The sequence below is a fragment of the Ailuropoda melanoleuca genome, chromosome 8 (genome assembly GCF_002007445.2).
Source record: "Ailuropoda melanoleuca isolate Jingjing chromosome 8, ASM200744v2, whole genome shotgun sequence".
Taxonomy (NCBI): Eukaryota; Metazoa; Chordata; class Mammalia; order Carnivora; family Ursidae; genus Ailuropoda; species Ailuropoda melanoleuca.
In genome coordinates this window covers 58,234,655-58,252,553 of record NC_048225.1, presented here as the reverse complement: position 1 = coordinate 58,252,553, position 17,899 = coordinate 58,234,655, and the positions used below count along the sequence as shown (strand labels likewise).

General features: G+C 37.5%; 2 protein-coding genes and 1 pseudogene across 2 annotated transcripts; 1 reads left to right on the top strand and 2 right to left on the bottom strand.

Moving 5' to 3' along the window:
* The first annotated feature begins 1,825 nt into the window (after positions 1-1,825).
* LOC100477439 (olfactory receptor 52E8) lies at positions 1,826-2,767 on the top strand. The gene has a single exon (XM_002930583.1). It carries the CDS (start codon positions 1,826-1,828, stop codon positions 2,765-2,767), a length of 942 nt encoding a protein of 313 aa, XP_002930629.1.
* A 4,990-nt stretch (positions 2,768-7,757) lies between these two features.
* On the bottom strand, positions 7,758-8,696 carry LOC100479209 (olfactory receptor 52E4). Its single transcript, XM_002930588.1, has one exon. It carries the CDS (start codon positions 8,694-8,696, stop codon positions 7,758-7,760), a length of 939 nt encoding a protein of 312 aa, XP_002930634.1.
* A 7,246-nt stretch (positions 8,697-15,942) lies between these two features.
* LOC100478957 lies at positions 15,943-16,931 on the bottom strand (annotated as a pseudogene).
* Positions 16,932-17,899: the final 968 nt, after the last annotated feature.

Below are 17,899 nucleotides of genomic sequence, written 5' to 3'. Positions count from 1 at the left end.
GGGAGGAAATTTGGGGTGCTGATGATAAGGGCAAGTAGCTCAAGAAATCGAATAAAGGGCTAAATGCTTGATACTATATGAAAACTCCATAAATACGTGCATTTGGGTAGAATTCTAGGAATACCAGGAAGTCACAGAGCTGGTGACTGCAACCAAGCAGTCATTTTGTGGATGGAGACGAGCTCCTGTGATCTGGACATAAAAGAAATCGACTGATTCAGGAGTCAGAATCTGTCCTTTTTTTCCCAAGTGGCTGATGTGAGTAGCAAGTGGTATAATTTGTCTGAAATTTCTTTTTGAAATTGAAATAAATAATATTAAATGCTTATATAACACTATTATTTCTGTAGTTGTTCTCTCCCTCCTAATAGCAATGACAGTAATAATGAATTCACATTTAGGGACAAAGTTGGAAATGGTATGGATTGTTTAGAAGTGAAGGGAAGCCAACTTGTCTGCTATGAGGAATAGGGGACATAAATAGGGAACCTGAATGGTTCAGTCAGTGCTTGAAGCCTCAGTCAATCTTTCTAAAAATGGTGGTTTTATATCTAAGATTAATTATGTTACCTTGAATTTTGTGGACTCTGTGGCCTCATAAAGCAAGGTCTTTGTTTCAAAAAATGAAGCAAATGTTTTCATCCCTTGATGCAAAAGTAACACAAATTTAGAAAAAGCAAAAAATATGCTTAGATTTTGATGCAAGCTATTTATAAACAAGCTGAAGAAGAAAGATAGGCCATATTAAGTAGCAGAAATAAAAGTCCATTGGTTGTAAGTGGAAATGCATAGAGGAATATATTGGACTCATATTTTCAGTTAAACAGTTGATATTTAACTTTATTGTTATTATTATTTTATGGAAGTATAGTTGATACACAATGTTACATTAGTTTCAGGTGTACAACATAGTGATTTGACAAGTTGATACATTATGCCATGTTTACCATACAACACAATTATAGTACCATTGACTATATTCCCTATACTCTAACTTTTTTTTATCCCTGTGAGTTAATCTTTCTGTAACTGGAAGCCTGTCTCTCCTATCACCCTTCATCTATTTTGTCCATTCTCCCATACGCCTGCCCTCTGGCAACCAAAAGTTTGTTTTCTGTATTTATGGGTATGTTTCTGCTTTTTGTTTGTTTTTAAACAAACGATTTTAAAAGATGCTTCTGAAATCTATAATATTGTAAGTACTCACAGATTATAGTCTATTATCAGTGGGCTATCAATGTGTATATCTCCTCCCAATCTATAATTAAATATTTTTAAAAGTTAGAGCCTAAAATAGAATCTTTTTTTTTTTTTTTTAGATTTTATTTATTTATTTGACAGAGATAGAGACAGCCAGCGAGAGAGGGAACACAAGCAGGGGGAGTGGGAGAGGAAGAAGCAGGCTCATAGCGGAGGAGCCTGATGTGGGGCTCGATCCCATAACGCCGGGATCACGCCCTGAGCCGAAGGCAGACGCTTAATCACTGTGCCACCCAGGTGCCCCTGAAAATAGAATCTTATTTCAACTAGCTTAGTCAGTATTCTCACTAAAATTAATTTAGATGATCTCATCTAATACCTAAATATCCCTTCATTTCTTGCAGAATATTCTTCATTTGTCATATGTATGTATCAGTGAAAGTAAAAGAGGTGAAAATATGTATGAGGGAAACCATGATCTGTATTCCTAGAGGAAATACAGTAATTGCATCCTTTTTTGTTCTTATTCAGTATTAGCAATATTGATGAGGCATTGGGAAACCTTACAAAGAACTAAAGATTCCTTCAAATGAGGAGAGTGTGACCATTAGAAGCCTTTGCCAGTATGTCTCTAGCCAATACCTCATGTATTCACCCCTCATCCTTCCTGCTTTTGGGAATCCCAGGACTGGAAAATATGCAGTTCTGGCTGGGTGTCCCCTTTGGTACAGTGTATCTGATTGCCCTCCTGGGGAATGTCATCATCCTGTTTGTGATCCAGACTGAGCACAGCCTTCACCAACCCATGTTCTGCTTATTGGCCATGTTGGCTTTCACTGACCTAGGCCTCTCCACTGCCACTATTCCCAAGATGCTGAGCATTTTCTGGTTTGGCCTCAGTGAGATTGACTTTGGAGGATGCTTAGCTCAGATGTTCTTCATACACCTGTTTACAGGCTTTGAAACATTCATGCTTGTAGCCATGGCTTTTGATCGTTATGTAGCCATTTGCCACCCTCTACGATACAACACAATCCTCACCAACAGAACTATTTGTATTATTGCTGGAGTAGGAATGTTGAAAAATTTTGCTTTAGTGTTTCCACTTGTGTTTCTCCTTCTAAGGCTTTCGTTCTGTGGACATAATATTATACCCCATACCTACTGTGAGCACATGGGCATTGCCCGCCTTGCCTGTGTCAGCATAAAGGTCAATACAGTGTTTGGATTAATCCTCATCTCTATGATACTTTTGGATGTTGTTTTGATTGCTATCTCCTATGTGAAGATTCTGCACGCTGTCTTCAGACTCCCCTCCTGGGAGGCCAGGCTTAAAGCTCTTAATACCTGTGGTTCCCATGGATGTGTCATCTTAGCTTTTTTCACTCCAGCATTCTTCTCCTTTATGACACATCGATTTGGACACAATATTCCACGTTATATCCACATCCTCCTGGCTAATTTATATGTGATCATCCCTCCTGCTCTTAACCCCATTATTTATGGAGTGAGAACCAAGCAGATCCGAGAGCGGGTAGTGACAATCTTCCTTTTTAAGGAAGTTTGACTCTGAACACTTGATTTGGAAAGAGTCTTCAAATCTTTTTCCTTTTCATCCATAAAAGAGGCAAGTGTTGTTAAGCTTTTATAGAGTAAATGCTTTCCAGTATATGATGTTAAGCACAATGTTTCCTCATTTATGTGCAGTATCAAATTAGAGATGAATTGGCATAGTAGATATTGTTCCTAGACTAACTGTAAACATTATTGTTAAATAAATACGGGTCACTTATTCCTGGAGCTCATATTAAAATCAGGATCCAAGGATAAAGTCTTAGTGCAACTTAAGTACTATTTTTTTTTTCCCCAAGCACTATTAATTAGTCTCTGAACAAAGTTTACTGATTATGGTGAAGGAGTGCTGAACTGCCAAGAACTATCATAGCTGTAATGGGACTGACAAGACAAGCCATAAGGTGTGGTTCCAGGAGCAACAATTAAAGAAATCAAACACCAATTTTATTTCTCCTGTGGCACCGTTGACTTCATTAATCATGTAACCACAGGGAAGAAAATAGTCAATAAAACACCATAGACATCATTGTATACTCCATTTTTATAAGTTTTGAAATAGCAATTATAGCAACTACAGCCAAAAATATTTGAAAGGATTCATGGGGCTTCATGAAGTATACTCATTTTTGGCTTTAAGTAAGGTTAAGGTAAAATACAGCAGGAACAAGAATTAGAACAGGTAAACATACAAAGATCCAAAAAAATTCAGCCACAATTTGTAGGACCTTTTCTCTCAGTTGTGCAGAATGAACTTTATCTTTGTTGTGAACCACTAAAAATGTGGAAAGATACCTTCATTTCACCTAAGCCAACACACAAGATTAATGAGAGTTGTTGTTGTTGTTGTTGTTGTTGTTTTAAATCTTACTGGTTACATAGCAAAAACTGGGACCTCCATAATAGGTGTGGGCCTTACCCAATCAGTTGAAGGCTTGTATAGAACAAAGACCCACTTTCATGGAGCAAGAGGGATTCTGCTGGTTGCTGAGTATATTCCAATTATGCATCTGTAACTGGGAAAATAACCACAGGATGATTTTGGAGACCCATTGATCACCTGACCTACAAAGTCCCTACTATGACTGTAAGGACTTCATCAAAATAAGAAATATGTATATTTATTTTTAAAAGGAGTGAATTTGGTGATGAGCATTGGATATTGTATGGAAGTGTTGTATCACTGTATTGTACACCTGAAACTAATATTATGCTGCATGCTAACTGGAATTTAAATAAAGAAATACCGAATAAAAAGAATATCTTCGTGTTAATGAGTTCAACAAAGATTTCTTCAACAGCACACAAAGAGCAATAACTTTAATGTAAAATATTAATAAATTTGATTTCATTGAACATGAAAACTTGTATTCCTAAAAAAATACCACATAAAGAGTGAAAAGTCAATCCATATAGTGGGAGCAGATATTTGGAGGATAGATATCTGAGAAAGGATTTATACACAGACTATAAAAAGAACATTTACAACTTCCTAAGGAAAAGATAATACAATTTTAAAGAGATGAGCACAGACTTTAAATAAAATCGTGTTCCACTAAAGAGAAAAACCAAATGGCCAATAGCTATAGTTTTTACAACATCATTAGTGGTAAGGTGATGTATATTAAAGCCACATCACAATAGCATTACATGAAGTTAACAAATAATGGCAACAAATAAACATAAACATACATGCCCACCCTTACACCAACACACATACCAAACCAATAGTGCTGACGAGGATTTACAGCAATTGGCTTCTTTGTAACTGGTGAACTATTCTCCCAGTCACTCAACAGTCATACAAAGGAATTATTACTGATGGCAGATGTCTCCAAACAACATGTAGGGAAATAATAATAACAACTTTATTCAAAATAGTCAAAAATGAGATAAAACTCCAATGTCCATCCACAATTAATAATTACATTTGGTATATTTATGAAGAGGAATACTATCCAACAACAAAAAGTAACAAGCTACAGTTAAATCCAATCATATGAATTAATCTCACAGACATAATTTTGAGTGAAATAAGTGATCACAAAAGATATATATCACATGATTTAATTAATATTAATGTTAATTAATAGTAAAGTCATAAAGTATCCAATCTATAGTCCTAGATATAAAAAATGGTGAACCCTGGAAGTTATTCACTAGTAGGGGCATGAAGTCTTCTTCTGGATTGTTGGTAGTGCCACGTATTTTCATCTGAGCAGCAGTTACATAGGTTCTGGGTGGCCCACAAGGTGTGCAAGTACTCAGCAAATACTTTCTATGGGGTCTCTGACCACATATACAATTTGAACCACTCTAAATCAGCATGCCAGCTCTGTTCTGGTAGACTGGCCTTTAGCAGTCCCATGAAATAAATACTGTACCACCCAGTGGAGCAATCTGCTCTCCTGGCCGTCACAATAGAATAGAGATCATTCAAAAGGCCTTGGGAAACTATAGGCATTACCCCTGGAGTTCTTTGGGCATCTGTACAACACCATTAATGCAGAATATTGGGTTAGGAAGTATCCCAAAAGGGAGTGTCCTAAAGTGGAGAAACAGGAAGGCTCTTAGAGGGGTACTTTGAGCTTGGGGAAGGGTAGCTAGTCCCAGCCCCTGGAAAGGGACTTAGAAACTTTCAAGAATGGTATTCCTTACATAGTTTGTGCATTCATAAAAATCCATAAAGTGGTATGTGTAAGATTCTTTCATTTTACTATGTGTACGTTGTACTTGATAATTTTTGTTAATATCTTTTATATTTTTTATTGAGATATAATTGACATATAAATTTTACTAGTTTCAGGTGAGCAACATAATGCTTCAATATTTGAGTATATTGTGAAGTGATCCCACAATAAGTTTAGTTCATCACATGGTTATACTTTTTTTTCTTGTGATGGGAACTTTTAAGATCTACTCATTTAGCACCTTTCAAATATATAATACAATGTTATTGACTATAGTCCCTGTGCTGTACATTACATCCCCATGACTTAGTTATTTTATAACTGGAAGTTTGTACTTTTTGGCCCCCTTCTCCCATTTCACTCACTCCCCCTCCTCTGGCATCCAACAGTCTGTTCTCTATATCTATGTGTTCTTTTTATTTTGTTGTTTGTTTTTTTAGATTCTATATATAAGTGAGATCATACAGTATTTGTTTTTCTTTCTTTCGCTTATTTCACTCAGCATGATGCTGTCAAGGTCCACCTGTATTGCCACAAATGACAAGATCTTCTTCTTTTTTGTGGCTAAATAGTATTCCTGTGTGTACCACATTTTCTTTATCTACTCATCCATGGATGAACATATAGGTTGCTACATATCTGAGCTATTGTCAGTAATGTTGCAATGAACATGGGGATGCAGATATCTTTTCCAGTTAGCATTTTCCTTTCCTTCAGATAAATACCAAGAATTGGGATTTCTGGATCACATGGTAGTTCTGTTTTCAATTTCTTGAGGAAACTCCATACTGTTCTCATAGGGGTTACACAAAGTTACATGCTCACCAAAAGAGCAAAAGGGTTCCCTTTTCTTCATATCTTCACCAACACTTGTTATTTCTTGTCTTTTTGATAATAGTCATTCTAACAAGTGTGGGGTGATATCTCACTCTAGTTTTTTTTTTTTTTAAGATTTTATTTATCTATTTGAGAGAGAGAGAGCATGAGCACAAGAAGGGTAGAGGGAGAGAATCCCCAAGCAGGCTCCCTGCTGAAAATGGAGCCTGACGTGGGGCTTGATTCCATGACTCATGAGATCATGACCTGAGCTGAAACCAAGAGTCAGACACTCAACCAGTTGAGCCACCCAGGCACCCCTATTTCACTATAGTTTTGATGTGCCTTTCCCTGATGATCATTTATGCTAAGCAAATTTTCATGTACCTATTGGCCATCTGTATGTCTTCTTTGGGAGATAAATTTTTTTTAAATAAAAAATTATTAAGCACCTAGTATATGTGTAGCAAGACACCATGAGGTAAACATTGGCCAAATACGTATCATTGATCAAAAACTATAAAATGTGGATAGGATACTCAGGTTCATCTGATAAGCCACAAGGAGGAAGTGCAAATTAAAAAGTGCTGGGTAAGGTATTTAATAAATAATGCATGAATGAATAACTAAAGTTTGTGAATCCAAGAGTAATTACTATCTATGGCTTTAGATTTGACCTTCAAGAATGTAATTGACATGTTTAGGAATTCACCCATTTAGAGGTGTTCATTCCTGAGCATCTTAAATTCCTTATCATATTGATGCTTTTATGAACTCCCCCTTTACCATTGAGAGAGAAAGAGATATAAATATATTTATATTTCTTTAAGTTTTGCAGTATTGCAGATGCATACATCTAAAGACAGACTGGTTCACTTTGAACGGTAAGACAATTATGGGAGATCGGCATAGATGTGATGAGCCTGGGAAGATTCCACACAGTCAGTCATGGGGAAAATTTCTCCAAATTCTTCTTTCTATAAGACCTTGAAATGTCACATACATTTTTATGTTTATATTTCTATGACTTATCAGTTTCTGGAAGATAATAAAATATCAATAAAATTATGGATAAAAACAATTAAGAAAGGAATGAAAGAATCTGTCACAAGTATTAAATACCTGTAGTCCTTGATTTAGAGATATATATAAATTTGGTAATGTGGCCAACAGAGTTAACTATTTGCAAATAAAAACCATTTCATTCCACATAGTCCTTTCTGTAAGAACTGCTCTGTAGAGATTATACAGGAAAGTAATAAAATCTTATAACTAAGTTGTCCAAAACTTTATGTATTCCATCAATTTTCACAGTGATTGTTTTGACATTACTCCTACTATATGTTTTAGATGGGATATCTAGGGAAATTATTAATGAAGTAATACTAAGATCCCAGTCCTTTTTCTGTTGCAAGATTCCGTAGTTGAGAAACACAATCTCTTTCCCCGAGATTAGTGAATTATCTCTGAGACAGTTTGTCAGTCATTTTTCAAAAAGATACTTGAAACCTTTTCCCGAATCTGCTTAGTCCTCACTCCATAGATGACAGGATTGAGGGCAGGTAGAACAACAACATATAGATTGGCCAGGAGAATGTGAATGTATACAGGAACATTCCTACCAAACCGGTGGGTCAAGAAGGAGAAAAAAGCTGGAGTGAAGAAGGCTAGAATAACACAGATATGGGAGCCACATGTATTAAGTGCTTTGAGTCTGGCGTCCTGAGAAGGAAGGCAGAAGACAGCTCGGAGTATTCTCACGTAGGAGATGACAATCAGAACAACATCAACAAACACCATTGATATAAGAATTAATCCAAATATCATGTTTATTTTTATATTGTCACAGGCCAGCCGTGCAATTCCCATGTGCTCACAGTATGTGTGAGGGATTATATGGTGTCCGCAGAAGGGAAGCCTCAAGATGAGAAACACCAGAGGGATAACCAAAATGAAATTGACGCCAAACAGCACAACAAGGATGAGACCCATCATCCTATTTGTGAGAATCAGGCTGTATCTCAGAGGATTGCAGATGGCAACATGGCGATCAAAGGCCATCGCCACCAACACAACAGTCTCCATGGCAGTGAATATATGAATGAAGAACATCTGGGTGACACAGCCCTCAAAGCTAATCTCCTTGAAATTAAACCAGAATATGCCCAACATTTTGGGGATAGTGGATGTGGACAGGCCCAGATCAATGGAGGCTAACATAGCCAAGAAGTAAAACATAGGCTGATGAAGACTGTGTTCATTCTTGATTACAAACAAGATAGTGATGTTCCCCACAAGGGCAATCAAATACACAGAACAAAAAGGAAACCCAATCCAGATGTGCATCTCTTCAAGGCCCGGAACTCCCAGCAGGAGGAAATAGGAGGGGTGGACCGTGGTATCATTTGAGGGGAACATCCTCTCTCCGTTATTTTGGAATTGCAGAGAAAACAAGTTATCAAATATCTAAAAAGTCAAACCACATCCATTAAAAGAATACAATAAACTTGGAGTGGTGATCAACAGGAAATCGTGAAGGAGATTTTATGCCAGCCTTTAAAGTATGGATTCATTCAGATATTAAGAAATATTAATAAATCTGCTAAGCCTAGCGAACAAATCTGAGAAAATCTGATTATATAATGTTATGATTTGGGGGATGAGACAGACAATATCCAAACAAACAAAAAATAAGTGTGTGGCGGTGTATATTTATATGTACAGATGTCATATATGTGCATATTCATATATATGCCGGGTAGATATAATAGATCTAAGTGACTTACAGAAAAACAACGCATGATGATTGGATGCTAATAAAGTTGGTGTCTATTTAAATTTATCATGAGGGAAGTTCCCTCTAACGAAGTGATATTAAGCAGGTAAATGAATACAATACTGGGGTGATTTAGTGTGAAGTTAATAATGAACATTAAATATGTTTTTTATTTGAGTGTTGTTGACACACAATGTTACATTAGTTTTAAGTGTCTAACTTCTATATTCATCACAAGTGTAGCTACCACTTGTCCCATTTCATCGCTATTGCAATATCATTGACTATGTTCTCTATTCTGTGCTTTTTCTTCCTGTGACTTATTCATTCCATAACTGGAAGCCTGTATCTCCCACTCCCCTTCACCCATTTTGCTCATCCCCCCCATCCCTCGCCCCTCTGGCAACCATCAACATTAAATACATTTGAGAGATGGGATGATACTTGGATTTGAATCTGAAAAGGAGGCTCCTTCAGCCCTGTGGGCCTTGAACTGAAAGTGGTAATTGCTCTCCTCTGATAAGGCTGTGAAATAGGGTTTTAGGAAAGCTGGGGACTCTCTCTCTGGGGCATCAGGTAGTAGGTTTGTGAGGAGTAAAGAAGGAAATTGAACTCTTCCTCCTCAGTTTATTTTCCTCTTTTTCTATGGTCCATGGGTGGTGTGGTAAGTTGGAGTGAGGTGCTTCTGCTTGGACGGTTCCCGAAGCCCCTCAGCTCAGTTGAGACTCAGGTAAGATGGACAGATGAAATACTTATTTCTGAGGGCTTTCTCAAGTTTTCTATAGAAATTTCTATCAAAATTTACTCTAAAAATTCTGGGTAGTAAGAACAAAAACAAAAGAATGTACTTTATTTTAAAATACCCTGTTTGAGCTATACTTAAAAAATACTGAAATTGAGAAACAAAGTAAGAGAGTTTACCCCTACCAAAAACATTTAAACAATACCTACCTTATGCTCTTCTGTTCCTCACAGCTTCAACCCTATTTCAGGAGTTTCTTGTTTCAACTATTTCTCAGACTTCCTATCCCTCATTTCCAGTGCCTGGCGCCCAGAACCCAGCCTTGAGCAGCACCGCCTGGCTTAGCCATTACCGTGATTCTTTTAGGGTCAGATTACAGCAATATTCAGACTTCATTGTATTTGTCATGCCTACAAAGGAAAGTTTATATTTATGCTGCAACAGATGTCCAAACCCCAATCAATCTCCCACAGAACCCTTAATCCCTAGGGTCTGGAAGTTTCCTCTTCCTGAAAAAAGATAGTTAATTCTCCTGTGACTTGATTTCTGAACTACGGGATCTATGGTTGCCACCTTACATTATTAGTCTCTACTCTGACCATCCCCACAGATTCTATCCCCCAGCTTTACCTTTGGCCCAATAGCATTAAACTTTTAGGAGGTGTTGGTTTTGATTTATAATAATAGAAACAAGGTAAAATAATTGGAAATGTATAACATAGGCTGGAGAAATAATGAGTACAAAAATAATGCTAAAGTCATGGCATGTAAAAGTGGTACTGAATAGCAGTGAGGAGGAGGGCTCTAACACCTTCTGAGTTATCCTGCTCTAGTTTAAATTAGGGGGAACAGCTAGACAGTGCACATGCCAAATCTTTTAGAATTGTGTAATTAGTGGAATTTCACAGAGATTGGAGCAGTAGTTGGTTTTAGGTCCTCCATTACATATTGCATTTTGGATTCATACACAGAGATTCAGTATCTCCTCCCCTAGCATCCAACATCATTGTGACCTGAGAGCTCAAACATTCCTTCTCATGCTGTCTAGGCTTTACGTCCTTTTTGTTCAGATCAACATATATTAGGTTTGCAGGGTCTAGGCTATACCACAAGTGAGTAGGTTTACCCAAGTAGGACAACAGAATAATTGCTGTAAAGAGGCTAGAAATCCCTCATATATGAGTGGATACAGGTTAGTGAATGCAATATGGAAATCTGAGAAATGGGAGAATTAGACAAGGGGAAGGAATGGCAGAGAACTAAATAATTTACTACCATATGTGATGTGGTGAACTGCTGGCATGATCCACCTCTCAACATTCTTCCAGTATTGGTTGTAACTTATCTGCAGCCAGTTTTCATGGTATTCTGCAGGAGACCAACTAACTGCCTGTCCAAGTGGCCAACCTGCAGGGAATCTGAAAAACCAACCCTTTCTTATCAGTCTGACCACTTATTCCAAGGAATGGCTTCTATTTGTCCTGCCCAATGCCATCAGAAACTCAAGCCACTTAAATCCATAATGCTGAGAGTGTCCTCACTGACATCACTGAAGATAGCACTGGTGGATGGTGATGAATGTACTCATGAACATCCCCAAGGACACTTTATAAGGCACTTTATTCAGGGTATTTATGTCATGGTGCAAGTGGTTCATTTAATTCTTCAGGGGAAGCAGGCACTGGGCACACACAATTTGTCTTTCTATCAACCTTTTCAGCGGTTTCTGCTCCAAGACCTGTGGAAGATATAAGGCATGACAAAACAATTAGATAAGGCTTGAATATCTTAATGGTAGTGAGATATCTTGGCAGTGCTTAAACTGGTATTCAGTGGAATCTGTGTTTGGAAGTCAGTATCTCTGATTTGTCATTCAAGTCATCAGATAACTCTCGGGTCCTAGGAGGATCTTTGGCATGTGATTTCCCCAAGGTCATATCTGTGGAATAACTGCTTGACAATTCTAATCTCTCAGGGATGGAGTACAGTTTTATAATCTCATTGTCCTCATCTTCCAGATGGTTCACATTCTTCATTAATATCCTCTGTGTGCCATGAGCTAAGTGATGAGTGAGGGCATGAGCTCCAAACCCTTTGACAATCATAGAGCAAGCCCTTACAATCCAATGTTTTTGCCATAAAACGGAGTTGGGAACACAATAAATCTCATCACATCTGTCCCCTGAAACAGGGAAGCTCACCTGTTAATTCAGTGAAATTACTTGATTCCCCTTGCAATTATGAACTACATAATGGGAGGAAGAAGATGTGAAATCACAGTACCATAGAGGTACCATACACAGTAAGCCTCTCTCCTTGTTCCCATTTAATGAGGAACAGCCCACCAATGGTGTACTGAGTGACCCTCTCAGTCTCAGGATGAGACTCAAGGAATTCATTTGTTTGTTTCACCTTGCTATGACATAGAGAGATACAAGCAGATTTCATGAGGAATCTCTACAATGCATTTGGATTTTTAAATTGTATTTTCTTCTGCACAATGAAGCTTATCTCCTTTTCCCACATCAAGATGCTAGTTTAGCCTGTCCCTCAATAAATCTATTACATCTTGGTTAGGTCCTTTCAGAGCCATTAAAAAATAATAAAACAATTTTGGAATATTGTCTCTGTTTATAAGAGATTCACCACTGCAAAATTGCACATATTGGAAAACAAGTCACCATAAATATTTGATGACCATCCTCCCCATTTCATTCCTTAACTCTGACTATTACTGCCACTTTAAGCAGACTGTTCCTACCTCTAAAGGGGCTCTCTAATCTCCATTCACTTGGCTCATTTCCAGAAGGCACACAGTTGACTGACCAGATGCGTAGCTCACTGTGTCAGACACTGACCAGGCCTTTAGGGGAAAAAAAAATATTTAAGGCACTTATGGAGAAAGGAGTAATAGCACAAGCATGGATTTTTCCTTGTCAATGTGTTCTAGAGTAGTATGAGATGCTCTGTGGGGTCAGATGTCAGACTCTAGGAAAAGAACCCTGACCTTTGGGCAATGGGACCCTAAGTTACACTAAATCACCAATCAGAGACTAGGACAAGATAATAAGATGGGCTAGACAACTGGCTTCTAACTTTATTCCACCAGCTCACACTCATTATTTGGGAGAATAATAACTAGAGTGATTAGGAGGCTGGAGGCCAAATAATGCTGATTCAGCAGTATGTTATGTGAGAGACTTGACTAGTCACCCTTTTCTGCCATTCAGTATCAGCGGATGAGAACCAGCACTTCTCTGGTATCACCCAAGGGCTTGCAGCCAAGCCTTGTTGCTGATGACAACGTGGCTGACAAGTGTCCTGATCTGCCTCTCGGAATACCACCAATATCAACAAGCTTGAGCACCGAACAGTGACTGTTTTCCATGGCAATGTGTTAGAGGCCAACTGTATTTCTGGAATGCATGCACGGAGAGAATCCTTCCATTAAACCTTACTTTAAACTCTATTTCATTATCGATCTCAAACTTCCTCAATTCCCACTTTCTCTGTACTATCTATGAGGCAGACAAGGTCTTCTAACGCTTCTTCTGGTTTCAGTTTATTTGACTTCCCAGCTGGTGAATGAACTCGCATTTTATAGACAGGCAGTTGTCCACCCAAACATCCATGTATCCATGCATGCATACATCCCCAGCCTCCAACAAATATTTATTGAGCACCTGATATAGTCTAAGAATTGTTCTAGTAAACAAAAAATGATGCTATTAGAGTGATTTTCTTTCTCTTTAATGAGTTCTGTACTTGGTGCTAAAGTCTCTGTGTTCAAAAACTTTTTATTTTTCTGTTTATTTGATAAGAAATTAACCACTTAAACATTAATGATTTCATATTTTATCATTTTTCCTGTAAGGATGATAAATAATGTACATGATTATCAACTGAGAACTACTTACATTTAATTATTGTATATCAATATAATGTGATGCTATGTAGCTTTCAAAGGAAATGAAGAGACATGCATAAATTGTCTTGAAGGAATCACAATAAATTGGTATTGGACATTTTTTTCTGGTGAGAGATCTGGAGACTAGAAGTCAGTGATAGGAAGTACACTTTATAAACTCCCCTGTGAGAATTTTTTTTAATTAGTTTATGTTTTCTTTTTTTTTAACCGTTTAATTGAAGTATGCCTGACTTAAAAAAGACATACATATTTAATGTATATGACAGTGAGCTTGGGAATAAATATACACCTGTGAAACCGTCACCACAATCAATGACATAAACATATTCATCACTTCTGGGGCCCCTGGGTGGCTCAGTCATTTGAGCACCTGACTCGTGATTTTGGCTCAGGTCAAGATCTCAGGGTTGTGATATCAAGCCCCGTGTCAGGCTCCACGCTGAGTGTGGAGCCTGCTTAAGATTCTCTCTCTCCTTCTCCCTCTGCCCCTGCCCTCTGTTCATGCTCTTTCTCAAAAAATAAAATAAAATAAAATGAAAAATAAAATAAAAATCCATCACTTCCAAAAGTTTCCTCCTGCCTTCTTTACTTAGTAATTATGTTTTCCTCATTTAGAACATTTGATGTGAGATTTACTGTACCCTCTTAGCAAATGTTTAAGTACACAATGCTGTATTGTTAACCATAGGCTCTTCAATTTTTTCAAAACGAGTAAATAGTTCAATTACCCTAGGATTTAGCAGCTTAAAACAATAAACATTTCTTATCTCACACATTTTCTGCGTATACAGATGACAAATACGCAAGGTAAACATGCCCCACATCTTCAGTCATTAGGTAAATGTAACTTAAAAACACAATAAGATACTAACAGACTCTTGCTAAAATGACTAAAATTTAAAAGACTGACCATACTAAATGTTTGTGAGGATGTGGAACAGGTAGAACTTTTATGCACTGCTTGTGAGAATGTAAAATGCAACTATTATAGAAATAATTTTGTCAGTTTCTTAGGAAGGCTTTATGTATATCTGCTATTCCACTCCTAGGCTTTTACTCAAGAGAAATGAAAGTATATGCTTGGTCAAAGACTTGCACATGAATGCCCATAACAACTTTATTTGTAATATACAAAAACTGGAAATAAAGGAAATGCCCAACAACAGATAAATGGATAAACAAATTTTGGTCCATCCATAAAATGGAATACTACTCAGCAAGAAAACCGTATGTGTGATTAGCACAACAATGATTTGATGAAACTCAAAGTGGTCATGGAAGTAGCCAGACTAAAAAGATGACATTCAGTAATATTTCATTTATATAAAATTCCAGAATTTTATAGAGCTGATCTATAGTGACAGAAAGCATGTCAGTGCTGTTAGGTTTAGGCGATGGTTGGATCACAAAGATGTAAAAGGAAATTTTAAAGGTGATGAATATGTTAATTAATGTCATTGAAATCAAGGTAATGATGGTTTCATGTGTGTATACATATGTAGCAATGCCCATTTCTATCAGTGTTTGTACTACAATTTCCCAAGAAGGTAGGTGCTCAAAATAAGTTTGTGGTATGTATGAATGAACAAATGAATGGGCAGCATTGCATGTTTATTCTTTGATGGAAAATACATTTTCTAGTTTAACAAAAATCTATGGAGTTCTAGGGAAAGTGCTTTTACTAGAAATTATCAGTGTTTTTGAATAACTGGTATGGTCCCTTTTTTCAATTTTATCTACTAGCTGGAAAGTTCTTCAGAGACAAAACTCTGTCTTACTGTATTACTCTCAAATAGCATCAAATTCAGTATCACGCAAATAACACAAAGGCATTAGCAGTAGTTTTATTGGATTTAATTAAATTGGTTTGTGGGTCCTTTTTAAAGAAAAGTTTTCAAGTTGACATACAAGGTCTCAGAAAAGTATAAGAATGATCCATTAAGAAGAAGATTAGTCAGGCACCTGAGTGGCTCAGTCGGTTAATTGTCTACCTTCAGCGCAGGTCATGATCCCAGAGTCCTGGGATCGAGCCCCACCATTGGGCTTCCTGCTCAGTGGGGAAGCTGCTTCTCCCCCTCCTTCTTCCCCTCCCCCCACTGTGCTCTCTCTCTCTCTCAAATAAATAAATAAAATCTCTAAATTAATTTTTTTAAAAAAGAAGATTGGTTAGTCACTGTCAGATCACATATCCACTATCTGTGTGGTATGGATGCCTTCTTCATCTATGAAAACATTTTCCTCCATTATGATGGGGTTTACTTTTATCTCTTTCTTCAGCGGTCTTGCTAAGGAAAACTTTGAGCATCCCGTCTTGCATTTAGTCTTTGTGTCATAGACAATAGGATCCAGGATGGGTGGCAGAAGCGGGTGTAGGTTAGCCAGAAAAATGTGAAAGTTATGGGGGATTGTATGACCCCAAAAATGGTGGGTAAAAAAAGTGAAGAAGACTGGGACGTAGGTGATGACTGTAGCACAGATTTGGGCAATTTAGGTGCTGAAGGCCTTTTGCCAAGCCTCTGCTGGGGAGAGGCTGACCACTGCCCAGAGGATCATGGTGTAGGAGATTGTGATGCACAGGGCATCAAAGCCCCCAGTCAGGAGGGCAGCCATCAGACCGTAGATAACACTGACCTTGATATTGCCACAGGATAACGGCCACAGTCATGTGGTCACAGCAGGTTGGGAGATTATTACCCTTGCAATAGGGCAGATGTTTCGTGAGTAAAAAGGAATGATGAGTATCACACCTGGAAGGAAGGTGAGAAACCCAGCCTTGGCAATGATAGAATTGGAGAGGATAGTGGCCTAGTGTAGAGGGTAACAGATGGCCACATATCAGTCCAGGGCCGTGAGCCTGAGCACCCCAGATTCCATCCCTGTGATAGTGTGGAGAAAGCACATCTGGACCAGGCAAGCATTGAAGCTGATATCTTTGAGATCAAACCAGAACCTACACAGCATTTGAGGTACACACGGAACAATGTCAGTGAAGGAGAGTAGGGCCAAGAAATAATACATGAGCTGGTGTAGGGCCTCCTCCGGATGAATGAGATAGAGGAGCCCATAATTCCCCAGTATAGTAACAATGTACATGAAACAATATGGGAGAGAGATCCAGATATGAGCACTTGCTAGTCCAGGTGCTCTGTTCAATATGAACAATGACAGAGTCAGTCTAGTATAGTTGTAATCATGCATGATGACAAGTTAGAGGGTATGTTACATTCTTCAACTTTGATGTCAGCTTTGATGTCTCTCTGAAAAGAAGTTTAGGCAAATGTATATTGATTGCTTACAATGCATTAGTTAATATTATAACTTTTGCATAAATCATCTCAATTATCTTAATTACCTCATGAGAGTTATTTATTGTATTAAATAAGGGTAAGTATTATTATTGTATTATAGATGAGGAACTGATATTGGTGTGGTTTCATTGATTATAAATCTTGAAGCCAGGATTCTTGTTCTTTACCATGAAGATATATATACATATTTATATTTTATATATAATATATATTTATATTATATATATATTTATATAAATTTTCCATACTAAGTCCCCTAAGCCCTCAAACTCTGTTCCTAACTAAGCATTAGTACATTCTTAGACCAATGAGAGAGCATCAAATAGTGAACATTAGGATGGTTGAAAGTCTTTTTATTAGCGAACTTCCAAGTGAGCTACAAGGATTTTTCTATTTCTGAAAATGGGTATGGGTAAGGAGATCTGTTTATCATTATGAATATCAACTATTCTTCAGGTTATGAGATAGGAGATTTCAAAACACTGTCAATTATATCCTTGGTTATTCTCCCTATAATGTACATTGTTTGATCAACAATGAATAAAGAAAATGGACTCATTAATTAAGGAGACTTATTAATGTCTTTACATGGCTAATAAATGGAAATAACCCATCAGCACAAATCTACTGGTACCACATCAGGTGCGCTCAGACCACTCTAGCCACATTGCTCCTCAAGGACGCTGTTCATTTTCTTTGCTTCCTCTCCAGCTTCATGTTGGGCTCCCGGTATTGTCAAAAAAACCTAAATGTGATTGAGCCCTTTAGGTCTGCCCAAGACTTATTACTGAGTGCAACAATATGTGGCTCACGAAATACTCTGAGTGAGTTGAAAATTTTAACAATCTTTCTATTTTCCGTCCCCAA

Bases quoted from the DNA above. Each gene is read 5' to 3' on its own strand.
- LOC100477439 (XM_002930583.1), top strand. From the start codon at position 1,826: ATGTCTCTAGCCAATACCTCATGTATTCACCCCTCATCCTTCCTGCTT.
- LOC100479209 (XM_002930588.1), bottom strand. From the start codon at position 8,696: ATGTTCCCCTCAAATGATACCACGGTCCACCCCTCCTATTTCCTCCTG.